Genomic DNA, 23,197 nt, shown 5'->3' with positions numbered 1-23,197 from the left:
CGTGGTCAGGTGGGGAGCCGGGGCTCAGGGTGAGCAGACAGCACCCAGGCCCTGGAGGCAGGGTGCTGGGATTCACAGTCAGGTCTGTCCTCCCACAGCTGCCCACAGTGCCGTCCCTCCTACAGGCCGAGACAAGAGGGCCTCAGGGGCCGTGGGGGAAGAAGTCCACGCAGCGGGGCTGGCTGTAGGCTCTCCATGTGGCCCTGGAAGGCCTGTCCCCTCTCTGGGCCTCGGTTTTCCCATCTGTGAAATGGTCGAAGGAGCCCAAGGAGGCTCTTGACCCTGATGGGCTCGCTGGCTTGGGGAGAGAGGTGTGGCCAAGCCCCATCTGCTGGGACCAGTCCAGGGACTCAGCACAGGTACTTTGAGGGCTAGGGGCCCGGCTGACTGGGGTCATGAGGATAACCCAGGAAGAATCCCCAGAACATCTGCCCCCACTCCCCACATTCCCAGCTGGGCCTGGGCTGGTCCAGCGTCTGGAACACTCCTTACAGAAGGGGCCCTATCCCTGTCCGCCCTAACAAGGCCCAAGCCTCCCTGCCCTGCACTGTCCGTCCACCCACCTGAGCCCTCCACCCATGATGCTTCAGCCCTTGAAGCCCTGGGAAACTCTCCCAAAGGAAGATGGCTCCACTGAGTCCAGGTAGGGCCTAGAGCCTGGGCCTTGCCCTGACCAGCTCTGCTGGGCCTGAGCCGAGCCTCAGGCCACTCTGTCATCCAGGCACTGGGGAGTTCCTTCTGGTGTTGAAGTTAAGAAACCCGGGCATGTTGCTTTTTCATCAAACCCGTTCCAGCCCATGGATCCCCACTCTCACACCTGCAACCCAGGCAGACATCACCAATCCATCCCAGATCTCCTGCTCCACGGACCAGGAAGCTTCGGGTTTCCCACCTGAGCTCCAGGTGGCTTCTGCCTGTGGGTCAGAGCAGCGCATGGACTTGCCCACCCTGATGGTGGCAGAGTGGGGCAGTTCGGTGGCATCCCTGGCTCCCGGGTCAGGGAAGGCCAGCCCTAGAGGGCTCAGGGCTTCTGATGGGCCTCTCAGAGTGCTGGAGGCCAGAGAGAGGGACCAGCAGAGTGGGGGTCAACACCAGGCCCCCCACCTCAGTCCTGAAGCTGGCCCTGGCTCTGGCCCCTTAAGGGGGCTCCTGCCTCATCGCCCCTCCTGCCACCAGAAATTGTGGCCCAGGGAGGGGCAGGATTGGTTTGTGGTCGGGGTGTCCTTTTCTCTGTGGCTGGCCCTCCCCCAATGAGGACCGGGCGGGCGCCTCAGCGCAGCTTGGGCTCCAGAAACATTTGCTTTAAGTCTTAAAATATCAGGTTCCTGGATCACGGGGCTTCCCAGGGGGCAGCCAGGCAGGCGGGAGGGATTCAGGAATAAGAGGATTCCCCCCAGCCTCACCCCAGCAGCCTCTGTGCCAGGCCCTCGGCCTCAGCTGAAGCCAACCGAGTGTCTGGGGGACAGCCAGCTGGGGGAACCCTCAGTGTGCCCACAGCAAACCCCACCTCTTTGGAGCCCGTCTACCTCCTCAGAACATTTAGGTGGGGGAGGGACGGGTCCTGGCAGCCTCAGGGTCCCCCTAGAGGGACAAGCTTGCTCCAGTAGGACCCGTGGAATCTTTTAGCCAAGGACGGTTCAGCTGGGAAACCAACGCCCAGGGAGCGAGCCTCTCCCTCTCAGCCGTGGAGTTGTGTGTCCACCCTGGCGTCCAGCCCTGGGGCAGGGGCAGGGCCACTAGGAAGGAGCCTTGAAAAGATGACAACACCAGGTTGGTGCTGGGCCCAGCATTCAAGTGGCTCCCAGGGACAGGGACACTTGCATGGGGTCCTGAAGGGTGAGTAGGAGTTTTAGGCTGGCCCTGGTCCTGGTAGTTAGGCTCCCTGGACAGAAGGACCAGACTGGAGTGTTCAGGCTGGGGCCAGGCTTGGGGAGTAGGATGGAAGGCCCTGGGGGTGGGCCCTGAGGGGCATGGAACACAGGCTCCAGCAGGTGGTCAGCCCAGGCTCCAGGTGAGGTGGAGGTGAGGTGCTCGGGTGATTCAGGCTTCGGGACCTGCTGCTTGGGGGACAGGGGAGCCCTCCTGGACGACTAGTACAGCATGAAGGTGGCTCCCTCCTACTTCTGCTGTCCCGGGGACCACCGCCTAGAAGAAGGCACAGGCCCCCCAGCCTGCCCACTCCCTCCCAGGCAGACCACCGGCCTTGGCCCGGGGGACCAGCCTCGGCGCAGAGCGGGAATTGGAGCCAGGCAGCAACAGCTGGCCCTGCTCGAGCATCCCCAGGGGCCGCCGCCTTCGTTCCCAGGCCCCCATCCCAGCCTGTTCCCAGGCTGCACCCCACCCCCCAAAACACACTGCTCGGGCTGTGGTCGGACGAGGCTGTGAGGGGACCACCGGCTGGGAAATCCTGCCTACCCCCAACTATGAGGGCACAGACGTGTCCTTGTGCCAGAAGGTGCGGGGGTGGGGGGGGAGAATTGGATGCCCCCGCAGGCCCCTCCTGGCCCGCCCCATCCTCTGCTCTTGTCCTTGGGCTCAGCGTCCCTGTGGGCAGACACACCCTCCAGATGAGTGGAAGGCCCCAGGGGGACGCACCAGGCAGAGGGGGCCATGTGAAAGGTGAGGCCCCCAGAGGCTCTCGGAGCAGCTGCACACAGGTCTGCGTGGGTGTAGACAGACACCATTTTGGTGGATGCAGTGGTACGCATGTCTCTGCTTGCCTCCCTGGGAGCTGGTCTTGGGGACCCCATGTTTCTGTCCTTACCCCCCAGCCATGTGCACGGCCTGGCCGCCAATTGCCATCTGAGACTGAGGCTGTGAACGGCCATAAGCCCTCAGCGCCCCCTCTCCGTCCCCACCCCCAGAGGACTCTGGCCACGGCCACACATCGGGGCTTTCGCCTCCCAGAAGGGCCACCTCTGAGCGTCTGGCCACCAGGCTGCCCGTCTGTTTGCAGGGCCTCCCGCACCCAGGCTGGGCCAAGCCTCCCATTTTATGGGGGGAAACCGAGGCTGTGGCAGAACCATGAGGGTGGAGGAGGAGTCCCATGGACATCAGCCATGGCTGCCAAGTGATGTGGAGAGATGGGGGAGAGGTGGGGGAGGGATCAGGGGTGGGGGGGACCAGGGCCGGACCCCCGAGATCCTCGCTGTCCATGCTGTCCGGTTTCATGGCCAGGGTCAGGGGAGGCAGGGCCAGAGCAGCTCCTCCCTCCCCCCAGCCCCAGGAACCGTGCCCCCAAGAGGCAGGGAGTTACAGCCCAGAGAGGATTAGGAGGTCGTTGGCGCCCCTGAAACCCAAGCCAGCAGCCAGCTCTGGGAATGGTCCTCTGACCCCTCTGCAGCCTCCAGGATCGCAGAGAAAATCCTCGAGGCCGAGTTAATACCAAGACCAATTTTTATTTCAACAAAGTTAATTCTCAACAATGTGATACTGAGGGAGAGGGATTTTCCTGCCTGGAGGGAGGGGGCAGGAGTCTTGATGCAGCGCCACCCTTCTCCCTCCCCACAGCTGTCCCCACCCAGGGCCGCCTGGAAGATGCAGCTCCTGGGGACAGAGCAGTTTAGGCTGCGCCTCTGGGATGGCCCCCAGCTCTGCTCCTGGGCCTGCAATGCCCTCCTCCACCCCACCCCCACCCCCACCCCACCCCCGGCCCTGAGATGGGTGGGGGCACCTCCAAGCGCCCCCTTCCCCTATCTCCTCACTGAGGGCAGGGTCCAACCCCTGTCTGTAACCTGGGCAGGGGGGCTCAGGAAGGCTCACTGGGAATGCAGGAGCCCGTGTCCCTGGGGTCGCACTGACCAAGTGGACCCCAAGCACATGTCCGGCTGCTTCCAAGGGCCTGGGCTGCGACGGCCCAGGGTGCCCCTATGGTTGTGGGGGGAGGAGCAGGCGCCCCTCACCTCTGCGCCCCCTCCAGAAGCCCAGAGAGGGGCGGAAGGGAGGGGCTGGGCCGAGGGGCTCGGCTCGACCTCACTGCCCCCCAGCCGAGCACGGGGCTGGACCCGGAAGCTGCCCTCCAGGGATAATCGATGGTCTGGGGGCCTCAGCGGCTGCGGGAGGGTCGGGAGACCTGTCAGAAATCCCTCCTGATGATGACCACATGCGCTGCCCGTCAGGCCAGGCGGCCAGGCCCCACCCCGGCTGCCCTGCCCCCTCCACAGGCCTCTCCACCTCCATCACCTTCACGCCAGGTGCCCACTGCTCCCCATTCCGTGGAGGGGAGAGACCTGATCAGGACGTGGCCTCTACACTGACCCGGCCAGTGTCCAGTACCCGCGGGCCCGGGGCAGAGGGTCGCCCTGGTGGGACACTCACTGGAGGACAGGGGTGTTCCCAGCAGAGGGACCAATGTCTGCAAAGGTTAGAGGTACGTCAGGGCTGCCAACGCTGGCCCCGGGTTTCACTCGGAGGATACTGCCCGAGGGCAGGGGTGGGGCCCCCGGGGCACCCTACGACAGGCCAAAGTCAAACCAGATGGGCTGGGGGCCCCGTGGGGCCGGCGGGCCATTCGTCACCGTTATCTGCCCCGCCGCCAAAATCACAAACACATTTTTAAGTGAAGGACTGGCTGCCACCGGCCTGTGGGCCCTGATGCCGCCCAGCTGTGGACACACTGGGTGGGGGTTGACGTTAAGGGAGGGTATGGAGAGGGGGCAGGGGGGCCAGCAAGCGGCCTGCCACCCCCGACATGCCCCCAAGGCTGCCCTGGAGGCTGAACCAACGCCAAACCCCCCAACCCCGGTCCATCTGCAGCCTCCCCTGCTCGGAGCACTCTGGAGCTGGGGTGCAGAGCCCAGGGAGCACCCCCAGCTATGCCCTGGTCACCCTTCCACCTGCCTTCTTCCCCAAGCCTTGGCATCATAGATTCACCCTCTGACCCACACACTGTGCGCCAGGGCTGCTTGGGGGACAGAGGGACACCGGGTGGAGAGGCGCCTTCTGCATGGGGATGGTGGCTCAATGGTCATTCCATGGGGTGAGGCTGGGGGCAAGACCAGAGCCAAAGACAGAAATAGGGATGAGTGATCAAGAGAGACAGAGACGGGAGTGTGAGCCTGTCACCAGAGACCCAGTCCGAGTGTCACCACAGGGCCAGCTGAGGCTCAGAGGCATGGCCCAGTCTCACTCTCGCTGTGGCCTGACTATTGCGCTCAGGTCTGTCCGCTGGCGCCTGCAGGTGAGGGTGGGGCTGGGCTGTGTCTGGCCATCTCTCTGGGAGCCGAACGCAGGTCCTGCCCGGCACCCTGGACCCCCGGGCAGGCCCACGGGGGTGGGGGGCGCCGGGAGAAATGGCCTGTGACGGGGGTGGGCGTCCCGGGCGGGAAAGCAAACAGTGTCAGCGGCTAATGAGCGGGAACCGGCCTGGGGCTGAGGGCCTGGGGAGGGGCAACGCCATCGCTCATCCTGACAGGCCGGCGGGTAGGGGGTGGGGGGCCGGGGACCAGAGGGGGGGCAAGCATGAGAGCCGACAGAGGGGCCCCTGGAGACCCGACCCCCTTCAGAGACAGACAGACGGACAGAGGGAAGGCAGCGGCCCCCATCCCCCGCTGTGGCCCAAGGGGACCTGACTGTTCCATCGTCTCTCCCATCTTCGGACCTGGCTGCCCCCCCAACGCGCAGACTGTGCTGGACAAAGGGCCCTGGGAGGGGGCTGCGCCTGGGACCCCCACATTGCATGCTGGGAAGCAGGAATCTGGGCCCTTCTCCTCACTCGGCCTCGGTTTCCCCATCTTTACAAGGAGGAAGAGGGCAGGGATGCTCTGGGCCCCCCGTCCTCAATTTCCACGCCTCCCCGCTCCCTGTAGGCAGCCCCAGCTGCCCTCAGGGTCCCCACCCTTCCAGACAATCCTCTCCGAACCTCGATGCCTCCAACAGGCCTAGTAGCAGTGGGTGGGCTGAGTCCACACAGAGGGAAGCAGCCCCTCCTGTCCCGCCTGGTTCATAGGTGGGAGGCGGAGGTGGGGCAGGTTAGAAGCCCCGACCCCAGCCCGCACCCAGGCAGAGCCCACCCAGCCTCTCAGCTGCCATCTGTCCCCTGACTTTGCAGGGCTTCTGAGCCGGCCAGACCTTGGGAGCACTCCTGAGTCCCTCCTGGTGGCCCCCACAATGGCCCGGCCAGCCTAGCAGCCCGTAAGTGCCTGCCTGTGGGGTGTTCGGGCCCCTGTCCCTCCTCAGCCAGGAGGGAGGGGCAGCCATAAATTCACACCGCCAGCCGCCCGCGGGATAAATGTGTCATCGGCTGCACGATTTACGAGCACACCCCTGGCCCGCGAGGCAGGGAAAACAAGCCTGTGTACACACGGCACGGCAGGCAGGGAGGGGCGGCGGCCGAGGGCACACAGGGGCACGGCCGGCCAGTGGGATGCGCGCCCGCGGGAGGTGTGAGGACGCGGACCCGCTCACCCAGGGAGGCAGCACCATCCAACTCCCATCCACACACGCACACTCACGCGTGAGGAGGTGGCCTGGCTGCTCAGAGACACGGCTTGCCACCCAGAGCACGCGAGGTTCTGTGCAGGGTCTCCCTCACCCCCAGACAGCCCACAAGGAGGGTCTTGGTGGAGGGGACCCGGGCCGCTGCACAGGAAGGACACAGGGCGAGCGAATTGGGAGGAGGCGGATCCGGAACAGGTATGGGGTGGTGACGCCTCACTTGTGCCTGGGGCCCACCTGCTCTGACTGTCTCGGAGGCCCAGGGGCGCCGCCTGTCCAGCCACTGAACACCCCAGACGCGGGCGCTAATGGAGTGAGGCTATAACTCAGGAGGACCCTTCATAGTCCTGCCGCCACACCTGAGGCCACCGTGCCCACTGCCCACCTTGTTTACCAGGACCCTGTGGGGTGGTGCCAGGCTCCGGTCTCCACTGGCATCAACCTCAGTTACCTGCCAGGACCAATCCAGGTACAGTATCCCAAGCCTGAGATGCAGGTGGGTCTGGGAGCCTCAGGGAGCACTTGGAGAGGACCTGGAGGGCCCAGGGCAGGTTGGGAGACTCAGGAAGGATTTAGGGAGGATTCAGTGGACTCACGACGGCATTGCTGAAGAGGTCTAGGGAACTTCACGGAGTCAAGGCTGCAGGTCAGCCTTAGCCGTTGATGCCCTTTCACTTGTCCATGGATGATCTGGGGACACAGTCATGCTCCAGTCACTCCTGCTGGCCTCGCCACAAGAGGCTCAGGAGTGTGGGCCCCAGGGATTCTGGTGGCAGTGGATCCTCAGCCCAGTGAGAAGGGTCTGACAGATGACCCAGAGGCCGCTGTGGCAGAGCCATGTCACCCCAAATAAGGAGAGGTGGCACTGACCCCCCCCCCCGCCAGAGGTTCCCACACCAGAGACCCACAGAGAAGAGACCTGCAGAGCAGAGGCCCCAGATGAGGGGTCTGCAGCAGAAAGACCCATAAAATAGGGACCTCCCCACCAGGGACTCACAAAGAAGTGTCTGCCCAGGTGAGGCATTTAGTGCCAGGAGACCCAGGGCTGCACAAACAGGTCTGCCCCACTTTTCTCATAAAGCCTCCTGAACTGCGCCTCTGTGCGATGCCCCTGGATGGCGGCATCCCCGGGCCCCTGCCTGCTCTAGGTCTGTCGCTGGTACACCTTTGGTGGGCACAGGGCAGGGGTGGGCGTGCCGGGACAGGCAGCTGCCAGGGGCCCTGCCCCTCCCAACCCTGCCCAGACAGAAGCCCTTTCCTCAGTACCGGCAGACGGGCTGGAATCCTTCAGGAGCGTCTTTAAGTAAACAAAGCACAGAGAAAAGCAAACTCCCCAACACAAACCACATCAAAATAGATTTCTACGTAGAAGCGAGGCCGCCCACAGGGAGCCCTTCAGAGGGAGGCCAAGGGCGTACAATTCCCAGGGTGATGCCCACACTGCCGGGACCCCCAGCTCCAGGCTGCAGCCTCCCTTTCAGGGGTGGGCATGCCAGGCCCATCCACACACCTGGGCAGAAATGGCTGCCATGGGAACCCTCTACTTCCCCTGGGGTCCGTATCCCCGCACCACGGGGGTCCATCAGGTAAAGCTTGAAGGATCCCCTTCCAGCTCCTCCCACCTCTGAGGGTTCCTGTGGGGATGGTCCCAGGGTCCTGTGTGATTGGCAGAGAGAGAAGCACCTGGGCTGGGGGGTGGGGGGCTCTGCTGGGTGGAGGTCTGGGGACCAAGGGACCTACACCCCAGCCCTCCCCCGTGCAGCCGGCAGCCTCCAGACAGGGGTGCACACGGGTGCACGGGTGGGAGAACAATTGGGAATGAATGAAGGATTGGACGGCGTCCCCCCTCCCCCAGCATGCTGGGGGGAGGGGGCCCTCGCACCCCCTCCCTCCCATGGGCTGAGCCCAGCGCACCTCCTGCCCCTGCATTCTCTGGATCCTCCCCTGTGAGGCGGCTCCTGGACATCTCCAGGAGGCCCTCCCATTCCCCACCTCCACACACCGGGTCAGTGCTTTTGACGTCCCAGGGCTCAGGGGGTTTGTTCTGAGGGTCAAGGGACCGTCCACATGACGAGGCCCTGGCCAGCCCCCAGGATACTCAGTGCCTTTCTCAGGCACAGAATTCCCAGCGCTCCGAAGATCTTTTGAGACGAGAAAGCCCCTGTCCTCGCCCCTACCACTCTTTGAGACAAGCCAGGAAAGGTGTCATGGTGGACGTTTGTGGGTTTCCCCATGTACAGGTGGCCTTATCTCTGCCACAGGGGTCCAGCGGGTTGTCTGCAGGACAGACGCCCAGGGCAGGGATTGCTGAGGCTGGTCCGGCTGGGATCGGGGTCTGGGCCCACCCTGCAGGTCCTGGGAGCATCCTGTGGGCTCTCTCAAGCCTCGCCTGACCCCAGGGAGTGCTCACACCTGTGGCGGGGGCCCACCTGGCCCATCTCTCAGCACCCTTTGTCCAGCTGGCCCTCAGCAGCTGGGGGTGGTGGTGACAGGAAAGCAGGATGGAAGAAGGGACAGATAGCATTTCCCCTGGGGCAGAGGGGAGGCCCTGGAGGCTTCACTGGGGAGGACCGCTGACCCCAGTTCCTGCAGGGCCAGCCCAGGGTCTCCTGATAGGACAGGACGTCTCCCTGCAGACGTTTCCTGTCTGCAGACAGAGAGAAGAGGGAGGATAGACTGCGCATCCAGTGTAGACAGCACTGGGTGTAGGCAGCTCTGGGTTTGTGACTGGGCTGCAGAAAGAGAGAGCTGGAGCAGGGAGATCCCCTAAGGACTGTTAAAGGAGTGGGGGGATACAGCTAGGGCCAGGCCCAGTCACCAGGGCCAGTGACCCCAAAGACCCCCCTCAACCTGGGAGGGAGGGCTTCCCGAGAGCCCCTTGCTGATTTATGGTCCTCCAGGGGGAGGGGAGTTATGGCTGCAAAGTCCTTGCTCCCTCCTCCTCTTCCTCCTTGTTGGGGGTTGGCAGGCTGGGTGGGGTGGCTCTCAGCTGGTTTCCAGATGGGCCTGGTGGAGGGGGTTCTGGGGGTGGAAGGTAAGGGGACCTGGAGGTGTCCTTGGGCGTCTGTAGCTGCCTTTGTCTCTGAGGTTGTCTCTGTCTCTAGGCCTGTCTCTGTCTGCCTCGGGCTCTGTCTCTGTCGCTCGAAGCCCCCCTTCTCCATGGCAGCACCGGTGGGTGGGGGTGGGAGCTGGTGATTTATCACCCGCTGCCTGTCCTCCATCGGAAACGCTGGGGGTGGGCGCAGACTCTGCGCTGAGCTATGGGCCCCCAGGGCCCCGCCACCCACGCCAGTGTTGTTGCTCCGTCTGGGCGGCGCGCCCACCCCCCATCATGGCCAGGGCTTGGCCCCCAGCCCTTCCCAGGGCCTCGTCCGCGTGGGCCCCTCGAGTCCAAGCCCAGCGAGCGGCCGGCCCCTCCGCAGGCAGGAGGCGCCCACTGGGGACCCGCACTTCGCCGCCAGGTTGGTCAGGAGGTGGCGGATCCCATGTCCCACTCCCTGGGCATCCGGGAGCCAGCCAGCCTCTCACGGTCCCCTCCACGCGGTCTCGCAGCCCCCGTCCGCCCGGTGCACACAGCAGGGACTCAATAAGTGTTTACGGAGCCAAAAAGCGGTGGAGGGCGGAGGGCTTACCTGGGCTGACCATCCCCCCAACTCCCCTCCGGCGGAAGAGGTCCCTTATCTTCCCTGCGACCGGCTGTCAGCGCGCGGCGGGGGCGGGGGTGGGGGCGTCCCCTCGTTCTCCCTCCCCGCCCCGCCCCCACGGCCGCGATCTGCGGACCCCGGGGCCCGCCCCCTCCAGCCTGGGCAGGTCCTGCTCTGAGCACCGCTCCCCGGCGAGCCTGGTGTCTCTGCGCCCTGCGCCCCTCCGCCCCGGGAGCCCTGCACAGGCTCTCCTGCAGGTCGCGAGCGCCCTCTGCTGCCGGGCTGGGGTCGCGCGCCCGGGGAGGACGAGACACAGGCATCAGCCCATTTCAGGGATGAAAACACCGAGGCTCCCCGCGCAGGTCAGGGTTTTGTCTAACTGCGCCGCCGTCTGGCCCTGCCGGGGCTCACTCTATGCAACCCCTCGGTCGTCGCTCACTAGCCAGGATGTGGTCTGAGCCCCGGGGCAGTCTTAGGGTCCTGCACCACCTGTCTGGGCAGGGCAGGGCCAGGACACGCCCTGCTGAGGACATGTTGAGTGGAGGCCTTGAATAGTTAGGACATAGAGCAGGAAAGTCATGCCTGCCTTGGGAAGGGCTTGGCCTTGATCTAAGGCTGGGGGTCCTGGGAGCCACACCACTGGCCACCCCCCTACCCCCCGGGAAGCTGGGGGGCCAGTCTGTGGTCAGAGGATCCTGGGGCTGCAGGGCAGGGGGCCCTGAATCAGCCAGCCTGGGGGCTGCAGGTATGAGGGGTTGGCAGAGCTTTGAGTGGACCCTGACCTGTTCCCATCTGGAAGGAGTCTGAGGCCCCAGAGGGGACCAGCCTATCAGTGGGGAAGGGACCCTGGGGCAGGTGTGTCATCCATGAGATGGAGGACAGTGCTGGAGGGAGGGGCACCATAGGCCCTGGAGCTGGGGGAGGGGTGTCCACTCCTCATTCAGGGTCCCTGAGCTGGGACTGTTCCAATTCCCCACACTCTGGAGGCTGAGGCCCCAGGGTTCGTGTGTGGAGGGTCAGCTTAGGGTCAGGATTGGGACTGGGGGCTCCAAGTAGGCTGGGCCAGGTCAGCCAGCGAGGCCAGGCCGGCATCCCCCTGTGGTCAGTACCTTGGCCGGAGCCCATCAAAATCATGGAGAACTGGCAAAAGGGAGGGGCAAGCCTGGAGAAACCATGTGGTTCCACTGCCCCGTTGTCCGAGTGGGAAGTTCTTCCTTAAGTCTGACCACACTGTGTTACCAGCCTTTTCCCTCTTTCAAAGAAGCTCCAGTCTTCTGCATCTCCTGGCCCTCGGGGCCCTCATGCCCACCCACTCAGCAGGACACTGGCCGTGGAGCTGGGCTCCTGCTCACCACTTCTCACAGCTCGTGCTGGGACCTTGTCCCATGGCCCAGGGGGGCCTCCTTCTCTTAGCTTGGGGTCACCTAGGACCCCAAGGCCACTTTCTCTGGGCCCTGCATTTGCCCCCTAAAGTCCTCAGTGAGGAGGAGAGTGGGTCCCAGGGGCCTGGTTTCAGCTCTGCTCCCAGTGCAGCCATGGAGAAAGCTCTGGGGCCCAGCAGGGAGACCCGCTTCTGGGATCTGGTTTCCTCCTCTAGAAAGTAGGGGTGACACCCGCTTCCTGCACCACATTGGGGCTGAATTTAGGGGGTGGCCTGTGGACCTTGCTCTGACAATGACTGTTACCTCTGACCCACACCAGGGGCTCTGGGACACTCCCTGGGGGAGGTAGGGTGGCAGTTTATTTGTACAAAAGGGGCCGCTGTCCCAGATGTGGTGATAAGGCTGGATGGACGGCCAGACAGTCAACTGCAGCCCACAATGGGCCGGATGCCATGCACCTGCCCACAAAGGAGGGGGTGGCTCCTGCCTCACGTCCCACCGGCAGCCCTGAGATAGCATCAGCCTGACCGGAGGGCCATCTGTCTTGTCCCACAAAGGCCAGGACAAAGGCCGTGTCAGTGGCAGCCTCCCCGACCCGGTCAGAGGAGCCGGGGGCCTTCCTGTGCCAGGCAGCTGGGGCTCAGGCCCGAGGCTCCTTCTCAGGGTCCTGTTTGGGGTGAACAGCAAGCAGCCTTCATTGTTCACAGGGCCAAACAGGTGGGGGCCACACCTAGGGCGGGAGCAGGACCCCAATAGTGGGAAATGCATCAGCCCCTCTTTGGGTCCGCCAGGCCCTCATTAGCAGCCTGAGCCTCACTGGGACACCCACAGAGGATTTCCAGGCCCTGGTGGCTCAGCCTGGATCCAGGGCTGGGACGGGGAGACAGGGACTGAGAAACAGTCAGAGGTGCTTTCCTGCAGGAGGCGGCGGCTAGGTGGAGGACACAATTCAGAGACCTGCAACCCCAGGTGCCTCCTCACCCCTGCAGGGAACTTTACGTGGACCCCAGCTCACAACGCTCGCTCCCTCCTCACCTGCCCTCCAGAACTTCTCTCTCAGATGCCCGGGAAGCATCTGCTGGGCCACCCGACCGCCCTCACCATCCCCAGTGCACCCCTGATACCCTGAAAGCTGCCTGTGTGGCGCAGTCACTGCCTTCAGGGAAACCTCACACCCTGGACTGTCCTCAGAGCCCCCTGGAAGACCCTCACTGCCTCCCGGAAACCGCCACTCTGAGCATCTGCTCTTTCTGGCAACTACACTTCCTGTGGGGTCCTCACCGTCCCCACACTGTCCTGTCCAGTGTCCTCACTGCTCCACAGCGTCCTCACTGTCCCCTCTGTCCTCACTCCCGCCAGTGCGGGCACTGTACTTCCAGCTCTTCTGTGCCTTCTCACTAGAACTTCTGGGAGAGTCGGTGGCAGGTGAGTTCACTCCTAGACCTTGCGCGCACCCCAGAAGGTGATTTTGAGTGTATGAACATGCGATGTGTCCCCTTGAATCATCCCCGGAGCTCTTTCTGGGTTTGAGGGGGGGATTCCGAGTCGCACGGTGCAGAGATAGGTCGGATGGAGAGCAGGGTTTATTCGCACTGGAGATGGCGTGGGGGGCTCGACTGGTCTGGGCAGCGGCTCGCCCCGGGCCCGCTTCGGCATCCAGGTCCAGGGGGTGCGAGCGTGTCGCCAGCGGTGCGCGCGCAGCAGTGGGGCCCCTGCGCGCGGCCGCGGTGGGGGGAGCGTCTGGGAGATCGTGTGGGCGGAGGATGCGGCCGGAGCGGGGGGCCGTCCGTGGGCCGGCCGCACGGCTCAGCGCCAGTCGCTCGGCTCGGGGGTCGCGGGCTCCTCCGCCAGCGGGGTAGTCAGCGGCCACCGGCGCGCGGCGCGGGCGCGCAGCCTCCGCAGGCGGCACAGCAGCAGCGCCAGCAGCAGCGCGTGCAGCAGCCCAAGGCAGAGTAGCAGGAGCTGCGCCGCTAGCGCCCCGCGGCAGAGCGCGCCAGGCGGGCAGGCGGCGCGCAGCTCCTCCTCCGCCAGGTAGGACAGCAGGCGGCCCCGTAGCGCGGGGGGCGCGGCGCAGCGCAGGTCGCGGTAGGGCTCGCGCTCCAGCCGGCCTGCCAGCCAGGCGCGCAGCGGCACCAGGTGGCAGTCGCAGCGCCAGGGGTTGGCGCCCAGGTGCACGACACGCAGCACCGGCAGCGCGTCCAGCAGCCCTGGTGGCAACGCCGTCAGGTTGTTGCCCGTCAGCACCAGTTCTGTCGTATCCGGCGGGAAGGCGGCCGGCAGCGAAGCCCACGTCAGCCCGCGGCGCCCGCAGTCCACGCGCGTCCCCGCGCAGCGACACGGGGCTGGGCAGCCAGCGGCCGGGCGGCCCGGCGGCGCGAGCAGCAGAAGCATTAGGCTCAGCGCCCCGCGCGGCCCTGGAAGGGAAGCGCCGCGGTGAGCCCGGCCCTTGGGGCTCCTGGGCGGGGTCCCGGGGCACCCGCGTGCCCCCCATCACCCGCGAGCCTCTCCACCCCGACAGCCCGGCACACTGGCTGGAAGTGCCCTCTAAGTCTGACCCAAACCTCTCCCGACTACAGCCCAGAGGACAGAGCACCTCCGCACCGGACTCTACTCAGGGAGCGGCCTGGCCCGGGCAGACCCCAGACTCACCGGAGCCCATGGCGAGAGGACAGCGGTCCAGCTAGCTCTGGAGCGCCAGGCAGCAGCCGCAGAACCGGGCGATAAAGCCGCCCCGCCCCTGCCAGTCCCCGGCGCACCCGCCGAACCGACCACAGCCCCGTCGCAAATAACCAGTAGGCCAAGCCGGCAGCGCAGATAGAGCACTATCGCCAGGCTGCCGGCCGACCCGGCTTCCGCCCCACTCGCTCCCAGGGGCGCACGGAGCACTCGGACACCCTCTTCGACGTTCACCAACATTGTTCTCCTGTCACCAGGACAGGACGCAGCATTCACAACTGAACAAACTGGAGAATGGGGCTTGGGGGCAGGGACCATGCGGGTGGAGGGATGGGGGACCAAGGGCTCAGGAACCCGGGGCAACAGTGCTGCTGCGGGGAACAGGCCTCCAGCGACCAACAGGGAAGGGTGGTCCAGGGATGGGGGTTGCCAGTTTGCCCACCACCCACTGCTCCTGGAGCCGGGCCATGGCCATGCGGGAGGGGCGTAGGCATTTACAAGCATCCCAGCCCCATTATTCCTCCCCAGCAGCCAACTGGCCTCCTAAGGTCTGGAAGGATCCTAATTGCTTCGGCTGTCCAACCTGCCCGCTGAGCTACCTGGTGAGTGGGTGAGGAGGTAAGAAGGACCTGGCCCACCTCAGCACAAAGTGAGGGCTCCCAAGTTCACTCTGCAGCACTGGGCAGGGAATAGGCCCAGGATCCTGCGGACCTGCTCCCCTATTCTGCCTTGGTTTACCCGCCCATCTGAGTAGGGCCTGGAATCTAAGTGCTGTGACCTTCTGGGTTGGGGGGAGATCTCAGAAGTCACCACCCAACTTAGCTCCTGCTCCCCCAAGGCCAGAGAGGGCTGGTTGTGGGGGCCATTGTCCAGGCCCCTTGGAAGCAGACACAAATGACGGGAGGGGCTGATGCTGAGAATAAATTAGGGCTGGCTGGGGGCTGCGACCCCGCGTCTCTGGGTCAGTTCAGGAACAGTAGGGAAAAGTCCAGGTCTGGGCCACTCTGGAATTGGGGCTGTGTCCAGGCCTGTTAGCGATCCAGATGAATCCGGTGTCGAGTCCAGGCCAGTCGGGGTCCAGGGGTGGGAAGGGCCAGCCTGGAAACTGGCAGTATATCCATGGAGAAGTGGGGCTGGGGCGGGGTCACTGGTCCTGCATTTGCTGCTTCATTTTCTGCAGCATCTCCTGCATGCGCCTTAGCTGGGGGCGGGGCAGGAACAACGGTGGGTGGGGTGAGAAGTGCGATGGGCCGGGCCTGGCCCTGTCCCCGCCCCCAGCCCCTGCTCCTCTCCTGCTGCCTACCAACCTCCTCATCCTTCATCCTGATGAGCTTCTCTGTCTCAGCATCGGGGGTTGGCAGTGGCAGGATGGGGATGGGGCTCTCCATGCGGCTGTCCTGTGTCAGTTTGCTGCAGGGTGGACACCGGGGATAAGCTGCTGGGGGCTGGGCTGACCCTCGATACGCTGTGGCTCCCACACCTCTGGGTGGGGGTCAGGGCAGGTCCGAGGGCGGGTGGGTCACGCACCTGGTCATCTGCTGGATGCAGTGCGCTCGGTAGTTCTCGTAGTGCACGTCGCACGTCACGTCCTTGAGGTCATGCATGTGTGTGCGGATGAGCATGTTGCGAAGCTTCACGAAGTCGCAGTGTGCCTGGTTCTCCACTGTGGGCAGGGGCGGGCGGTGGGTGAGGTGCCGGCCCAGGGGAGCCTTCCCACCCAAATGCTGTGCCCCAGGCCTCGACTCACCCTCCACGATCCCCCAGGGGTACAGACGCCCCCGGACCCGCTGCCCCTTGGCCTCCACCACCGTGTTGCTGCCGATAACAGCGAAGGGTGCGCTCTCCTGGGGGGGGCAGGTGCAAGGGCTCACTCCCAGTTAGCATGGGTGTGGGGTCAGTGGTGGGAGAGGGGCATGGGCACTAAGCGCCTGGCCCGCCCCTCCACAATGACCATCAACAACCTCTCCCCAAAGAGACCCTGTTGTCCCCACCTCTGGCCTCTCTGTTGCCAGCTGAAGCCAGAACTGGTGCAGCTTACACCTTAGGGCTTTTGCTGGGCCGTGCCCATCAGAGGTACCCCCCCCTCCTGATATCCCCATCACCAACAGCCACTCCATCTAGTGCCTCCCCATTCCTTTCCCAGGGCAGAGCCCATGCCTCCCGTTAGTGATACCCCTGCTGACTTCGGGGTGAAAGGTCCACCCTGCTCCTGGCTCGGTGGCCACCTGTCCCCAGCTTGGGCCTGCCATCACCACTCTAACCCCCGGGGCACTCAAAGCCACACCCCCTCCCCCCGGAGCTCAGAATTCTGGGAGGCAGGACATGCACAGGCCTGGGGCCATTGGACTAGGCCCTTCTGTGGGTGAAGCATGGCGAGGGGGCTGAGAGAAGGGCCAGGGTGGGGGCCTGGCCAGTGGCTGTGCCTTTAGATCCTGGCAAGCATTCCATGACCTATTAACTACATGGGGACCCAACTACACAAGCCAGCGGGGGACCTGGGCCGCCCTAGCCCCAGCCCCAGGTGAAGACTCTACGGCCTGGACGAAACACTCCTGCCCCCCAGGTCAGACCTGGGCCCGGGCCCTCCTCCCGACCTGGTGTAAAGTGGCCTCTGGGTCCCTTACCCCCAGTGCGCTGCAGCCTCACCTTCAGTTCCCGGTCCTGCTGCTTAAAGTCCTCGTCCTCGTCCGAGTCACACTCAGGAAACTGGTAAACGTGGATCCCAAACTTGTCTATCTCCTCCCGGATCTGCGGCAGGCAAGGGCCATCAGGTGAGGGGCTGGTGCCCTTGGCCCCACCAGAGTCCCGGCTGCGCCCCGCGGCCGCACAGGCTCACCCGCTCCTTCAGCTTCCGGATCTCACCGGGGATGAGACAGTCGGCTTTGGCAATGAGGGGCACGATGTTCACCTTCTCGTGCAGGGCTTTCATGAAGCCCACGTCCACTGGCCGCAGCCTGTGGAGAGCAGCCAGGGCGAGGGGCTCATGGGGTGGGGGTGGTGGGAGGGGGCGCCGCAGGGATGGGCAGGACCCGCACCCCTGGCCCGGGGTAGCCACCTACCCGTGCCCAAAAGGGGAAATGAAGTACAAGCAGCAGTGCACACGGTTGTCCTGGATGTTCTTGCGGTTGAGGCCGCTCTCGTCCCGGAAATACTGCTCAAACTGCTGGTCCACGTAGTCGGTGATGGGCTTCCAGCTGGGGGCAGGGGGCACATGAGGCCAGGCTGGTGGCTGGTGGCCAGGGGCCAGGGCAGACCGGGCAGGCCTTCCTCACCACTCAGAGTTGTTGACGGCGTCCCCGAAGCCTGGTGTGTCCACAATGGTGAGCTTCAGCTTGACCCCCTTCTCCTCAATGTCCACCGTGTGCTTCAGGATCTCGACCGTCTGGCTGATGCGCTCTGTGGCAAGGCGGGTGGGGGGACAGACCCTCACAGACCCTCTGTGACCCTCACTCCCACCCCGGGCAGCCCAGACCCTTGTTCTCATCCCTGGCTATGTGGCCCGGCGGTGATCTGGACCCTGAACGGGAGACCCATGCTTCGGGGACAGAGGAGCAGGGCTGGACCTGGAAGGAGCCCTTGGAGAGGTCACCCAGCAGGGGATGGTGGCAGCGCCAGGGCCGCGTGGGGCCCACTCACCCTCAGCACTGAGCAGCTTCCGTTCCTTGTACAAGTCAGTCAGGAAGAGGCTGTGGACCAGTGTGGACTTCCCCAGGCCCGACTCCCCTGCCCACAGGTGCAGTGAGGAAGTCGGGTCAGGTCCCAGGCCCCAGACAGAGCCTGGCTGCCAGTGCCCCACCCCACGCCCTGGAGGCCGGCCCACTCACCCGCCACCATGAGCGTGAAGTCGAAGCCCTTCTTCACAGACTTGCGGTGCACCTGATTGGGCAGTGTGGCGAAGCCCACGTACTGCTTGTCGATGTCCTGGCGGGGGCGGGCGGGTCAGGGGCATGCTGGGGTTCCTGGGGCAGCCCGGTGCCTTGGCCCCTACCCAGCTCAGGCCAGGGGGCAGCAGGGCAGGGTCCCCAGGGAGGGGGCATCTCAATGGCAGAAGTGGGTGAGGGCCTGTGGGCAAAGGCCCTGGAGGTGGAAGGCAGGTGGGGGTGGAGGGTGGAGGCGCCCGCGAGGGCTTCGCAGGGACCGAGATGGAGTCTGTGTGCGTGTGGAGGGGGGTGGCAGGCACAGCGGGCAAGGCGGTGTCCCCCCTTAGGTGGTGGGCAGAGGGCACCAGGACCCAGACCCCTCACACACGCCCAAGGCCCTCAGAGGCTGGAGAAGCCCCCACCTCAATACTCACCCCTCCCGAGTGTAAGGGGTGGGAGGCCCCGTCTGGCCCCGATCCAGCCGCGGGGGTGGCTGGCTGCTGCGACGGCGGAGCAGGGGCTATTTATAGACAGCGGCGCCCAGCCTCCCGCGGCCTCCGGCGCCCACCCCAGGACCCCGGCCCTGCGGCTCCCGTCGCATCCCCAGTCCGTGCGCTGGGGGCGGGCGCACAGCTGACCCACCTTCCGCTCCCCTCTCCACACACACCTTGAGCCGCCTCTGGGCCTGGGTCCGCGGCGACAGCAGCTGCTCCACCAGGCGGTCCTGGGGTGCCGCCAGCGAGTCCATCGCAGCGACCCCGGGACCTTGCCCGCTGCGCTGGGGCCCAGAGTGCGTCAGGCCCACCCGGCGTAGCTGTGCGCCAGGGGCTCGCGCGCTGTGCGGCCCCGAGGCCCTGTTCTCGCCCCCGGGTTACGGGTTACGGGTTACGGACGCGGGAAGCGAAGCCCGGAGGGGCGGCGCTCACGCGATGCCGGGACCCCGAGGCCACCAAGCCGCTCGCCGGCCCCAGGCGGGCCTGCCCCTGGCACAGGCGGGCCCTCGCGCCGGAGAGGAGCGCGCGGTCTCCGGGAGACAGTCGCCTGGAAATTGGGCCGCGCGGGCGGAGCCACGGAGCTGAGGAGGGCAGGGCCCAGCTCGGCGGGCTGGCGGGCGGCTGCGCGCGGAGCGGCGCGGCTCAGGCCGTCAGTCCAGCGACTGCACAGCCGGGTGGGCGGGGGACCGGGTCCACGGCCGGGTCTGCGCTGCCGCGTCCCGCCTGCCAGAGGGCGCCCGAGTACGCCCCCATCCACGCGTGCGCCCGCGGGAGCCCGCCCGGTCCCCCTACTCTCCCGCGGCGGTGTCACAGAGGCGCCCCCAGCTACCCACCGACGCACGGCCCGCCCCTCGCGTGTGTGCGCGTGTGTCTGGAGAATTCTTACCGCCGTGGCCGCCGAGAGAAGTTGGGAACCTGCGAGGGCAGAGCCCACCTCCCCGCCCAGGCCCGCGGAGGCTTACGTTGGGGGAAGGGAGCGATCAGAGCACTAGATGCCCAACCCCTACCCCCACCTCTGCAAACTTGGAAGCTGTGGCCAGTGCGTAGCTCCACAAACCCGCCGGCCAGCCCTGCGCTGCCACCTCTACCCCCAGACAGCCGCTGCCAGCAGAGGTAGGGGGTGCTGGAGTGAACCCTTCCCCCTAAGGGGGACACTCCCTCTGAGCTTCCACCCTGCTCTCACTTACAGGACTGGGCAACACAGGGCCTGTAGGGCTCCAGCCAGCTCAGCCCTCACACCTGTGAGGCCACTCCAGGGACCACAGGGGTCTCCTGAGCCCCCAAACCCTTCCTCACTGACCCTACCCGCAGGACCCACCAGAATCTGAACAAGCCAGCACCAGCCCGGTGGCAAGGGAGGCCTGCAAAGGAGCTGGGGATCCAAAGAGACGTGTCCCTGGACTGTGCGTCAGTGGGAACGGGAGGCCCCACAGTTCTCCCCCACCTAGGCCCTCCCTTCTTGGCTCCCCGCTTAAGGGGCCTCTGTCCCCCTGTCTAGGCTCATGCTGCTGCTGTGTGGCCTGGAGGCCGCTGGCACCTGGGGAGGAGGGGTGGGCCCGCTGCTGGGAACAGGGGAGCCTTTCATCCGAGAGGGGCGGGGAGCCACAGGCCCCAGCTCCCCAGCCCTGGCTCTGAGAAAGCCTCTGCGCTGGCCCCAGCCCTCCACCACGCGGACCTGCGAGGGGCCTTGGGGCTGAGTCCCACCCAGCCTCCACCCCCGGCTCCAATTTAGACATGGCCCCTCGGCCCACTTCCTGCCCAGACAGGCTGACATCTCAGGCCCAGGGCATCTCCAGGAGGACAGACAGAGCTGGCACCCCACAGCCTGGTGCCTGATGGGCTCGTTGTCCCCAGAAGGCCTCAGTTTCCCCATCGGTAAGGCACAGCCTCAGCGGAGGTCCGGGTCAGGGGGAAAAGACCAGCTCCCTGCCTGCCTGCCCCATCCCCTGACTTCGTCCAGATGGGGCCTGGGGATTCCCTGGGGGATCCCCAAGGAAGGGGCCCTTCTACTCCCTTTCTCTGGCCCCCGAGGCACAACAAATACTCCTCAGGACTTCCCGAGCCACAGACACTGCTGCGCCCACCTCCTCCCCACCTCCTCCTGGTGCCTGACACTCTCGAGGCATTTCCATTCTTAGAACCACCCCAGCTGCCAGAGCCAGTGAAGGCCCCACCACTGCTAGAGATGGGGTGGGAGTTGGAGGAGGGGGCACAGAGGACCACCAGAGCCCTCCCCAGTGTCTGAGATGGGTGCGCACAGAGGGGGCCCACAGAGCTCCCCTGCCCCCTTTCGCAGAGTGCAGACAGGCTGAGTCTCAGTAACAACAACCATGGAACAGCAAAGTTACTGCAGGCTTCCGGCTCCCCCAGACCCACGGGGAGCCTTCCCCAAACACCGGGCTCCCTGGCCCTGCTCCCAGGGAACCCCACACCCCACCCGCATAATGCTCTCTCCCTCTAGTCCTGGGAGCAGGGGACAGGTAAGGCTGGTCCTAGCTGAGCTCCAGGAGGGGTAGACAGGCCTGAAGGGGCTCGAGCCTCAGCAGGGGGGTCCCTGAGTGCCCACAGGCCCAGGAGAAGGGGGGCTGGTCTCCCAGGCCTTCCCTCTTTCTCTCCCTTGAACAATAGCTTGGTGGCAGTGTGTCCCTGCATCTCCTTCATTGTTTGACCCGCCATGATGGGGAGGCAGCTCTTGTCCCGGGCTCCCCAGGGAGCCCCTTGCTGGCAGGATGAGGTGGTCGTGGCCCCTCCCCGTGAGCCTCACCCATCCCAGGGTGGGGCGTATCCCTGCTAGGGGCCTGGCACTGGGCAGGAGTGACTCTCAGCCCCCACCCCACCTGCTGGGCCACTCCTGGCCCGCCTGCCGCACCTAGGCCAAGACTTCGGGTTCCACCCAGCATCCACCCAGGGTGTGAGCCCCCATCCCAGACGAGGGTTGCCAAGGCCACCCTGATGCCAGAGTTGGGCTCTTCTTTTCTGCCCTAAACATGGCTGAGCTCAAGCCAGAGAGGCCCCCAGCAGGGCTGCCCCAGAACCCCCAGCTCCCCCCGGTTACCCACCCCCCCAACGCCCTCTTGGGGTCTCCTAGCTGTTTAAACCTGGCCTCAGCTAGGTTCACAGCGAGTGCCCAGGCCAGCCTCCTGTCCGACCCTCTATTCCTGGAGGCTGGGGTCTAGGCCGGCCCTTTGAGAAATCAGTTTGTACCCTCTAGATCTGAAGACTGGTGCTGGGCACCGGGATGACTCAGACCAGGCCCTGGAGACTCCCAGTCTGGGGAAGAGGCCTGGCCACAGATCAGCCCACTCACATTGGTGTGTGCAGAGAGGAGGCATAAGATGCAGAGAAGTTGGGTGGGGTGGCCAGAGGTTCCCCTGTGGGGCTGCTCAGGGACTGGCCCTGGCTGGTGGACTCAAACCCCTCCCCCAGCCCGTGGCCTTTCAGGACCATGGCCTCACACAGGACCCCCAGCACACGGCCACGGGCCAGGTCAGCAAAGAGAGGCTGGTGCTGGACCAGTGGGAGAGGGGCACCCGGCCCATCCCCCATCCGGGGAGGAGCGCACGCCATGCCTCGAGGGTCAGGAGCCAGGCCCGGAGGCACTGCGGCCGCTCCTCCCCTCTGCAGCCCCGGGTTGGCGGCACTGCCCAGGCTGACAATCGGTTATCGGTTATCGCGACAGAGCAGGATGACGGCCGGCGGGGGCGGGGTCGCGTTGGGGCGCCGCGCGTTGGTGGCACAATGGGTGACAGCGGGCCAGGTGAGCGACGGCGCACACGTACCTGCTTGTCCTCTGCGGGGTCGGGTGGGGTCGGGGGTCGGGTCGGGGTCCGGGCCCGGGCCGGCGGGCGGGGGAAAGACCGAGACACACGGTGAGAGGCGTGCGGGCGGCGGGGACAAAGGAGTGCGCGCGCGCGCGCGGGCGGGCGCTGGGCTCACCTGGGGTCGCCAGCTTGCTCTTGTACCGCAGGCCTGTGCTCATGGTGGCCGCCGGGGGGACGTGCGCGCGGGCGGGGCGGCGACGAGCGGAGGCCGAGGCCGGGCTGCGGGGTGACCGGCCCCTCCGCGCCGCCGCCCGCCCCGCCCGCGCTCCCGCCAGCCAATCGGCGCCCGCCGCGCCCACGCGCGACCCGGCGCGGCCAGCGGGGGCGGGGACCCAGGCGCCCCTACAGACCCCGCGCCTGCTGCCTGGGGCGACGCCCTCGCCTCCAGCCGCCCGGACACCGCGAGACCCGCTCTGCGCCCACCCCCGCGGCCGCGCCCCCTGCCCACCTCCCCTCCCCGCTGCCGGGCCCCTGCCCACGTACCCCGCCCTCCACCCCGTCCCTGCCTACAACCCGGCCCCCTGCCCAGACCCGGGCTGACTCCTATGCCTTCGTGGGACCCCAGTCCAGGCCTGACCTCTGGCCATCCTTGGTGTGGCCCACCTGTAAAGCCTGCCCCTGGGGTCTCCCGCCTCATGCCACTTCCCGGCCCCCCGCCCCCGGCATGCTCTGCCCACTGAGGTCAGTGGATGCCCCTCCTCACCTCATCAGGATGGACGCCGGAGGCTTTTGCCTGGGGAGTCCTGCTCCTGGCCGTGGCAGGAAAGGTGATGGTCACTGTGCGGAAAGCTTGATGCGTGGCGGGGGACCAGCCCCAGCTCCTCTCCTGCAGCTGCTCGGTGCTGTGCGCGCAGCTCTGCAAGCCCACACACCTGGGCCGTTAGC

The 23,197-nt window shown here is 65.9% G+C and overlaps 2 protein-coding genes across 4 annotated transcripts; both read right to left on the bottom strand.

Annotated features, from left to right (window-relative positions):
* Positions 1–3,660: 3,660 nt before the first annotated feature.
* On the bottom strand, positions 3,661–14,285 carry GP1BB (glycoprotein Ib platelet subunit beta). The gene has a single exon (XM_089894847.1). It carries the CDS (start codon positions 13,850–13,852, stop codon positions 13,268–13,270), a length of 585 nt encoding a protein of 194 aa, XP_089750973.1. The 5' UTR covers positions 13,853–14,285; the 3' UTR covers positions 3,661–13,267.
* A 74-nt stretch (positions 14,286–14,359) lies between these two features.
* Positions 14,360–22,541, bottom strand: SEPTIN5 (septin 5). Of its 3 annotated transcripts, none has more exons than XM_022551295.3 (12): positions 22,428–22,541; positions 22,271–22,281; positions 17,962–18,058; positions 17,774–17,860; positions 17,410–17,533; positions 17,197–17,331; positions 16,974–17,091; positions 16,784–16,885; positions 15,885–15,981; positions 15,665–15,800; positions 15,445–15,547; positions 14,360–15,338 (listed from the first exon to the last, which is right to left on the bottom strand). In XM_022551295.3, exons 1-12 carry the CDS (start codon positions 22,468–22,470, stop codon positions 15,282–15,284), a joined length of 1,110 nt encoding a protein of 369 aa, XP_022407003.1. In that variant the 5' UTR covers positions 22,471–22,541; the 3' UTR covers positions 14,360–15,281. The 3 variants fall into 3 exon arrangements, with proteins under 3 accessions (XP_022407003.1, XP_022407001.1, XP_022407002.1); XM_022551293.3 differs by lacking the exons at positions 22,271–22,281; positions 22,428–22,541 and adding exons at positions 18,432–18,497; positions 18,665–21,519; XM_022551294.3 differs by lacking the exons at positions 22,271–22,281; positions 22,428–22,541 and adding an exon at positions 18,665–21,518.
* Positions 22,542–23,197: the final 656 nt, after the last annotated feature.

The sequence above is a fragment of the Delphinapterus leucas genome, chromosome 14 (assembly GCF_059928025.1).
Source record: "Delphinapterus leucas isolate spDelLeu-1000000601 "Yukka" chromosome 14, BTC_Dleu_Yukka2, whole genome shotgun sequence".
Lineage (NCBI taxonomy): Eukaryota > Metazoa > Chordata > Mammalia > Artiodactyla > Monodontidae > Delphinapterus > Delphinapterus leucas.
This window is presented reverse-complemented; position numbering and strand designations above follow the sequence as displayed.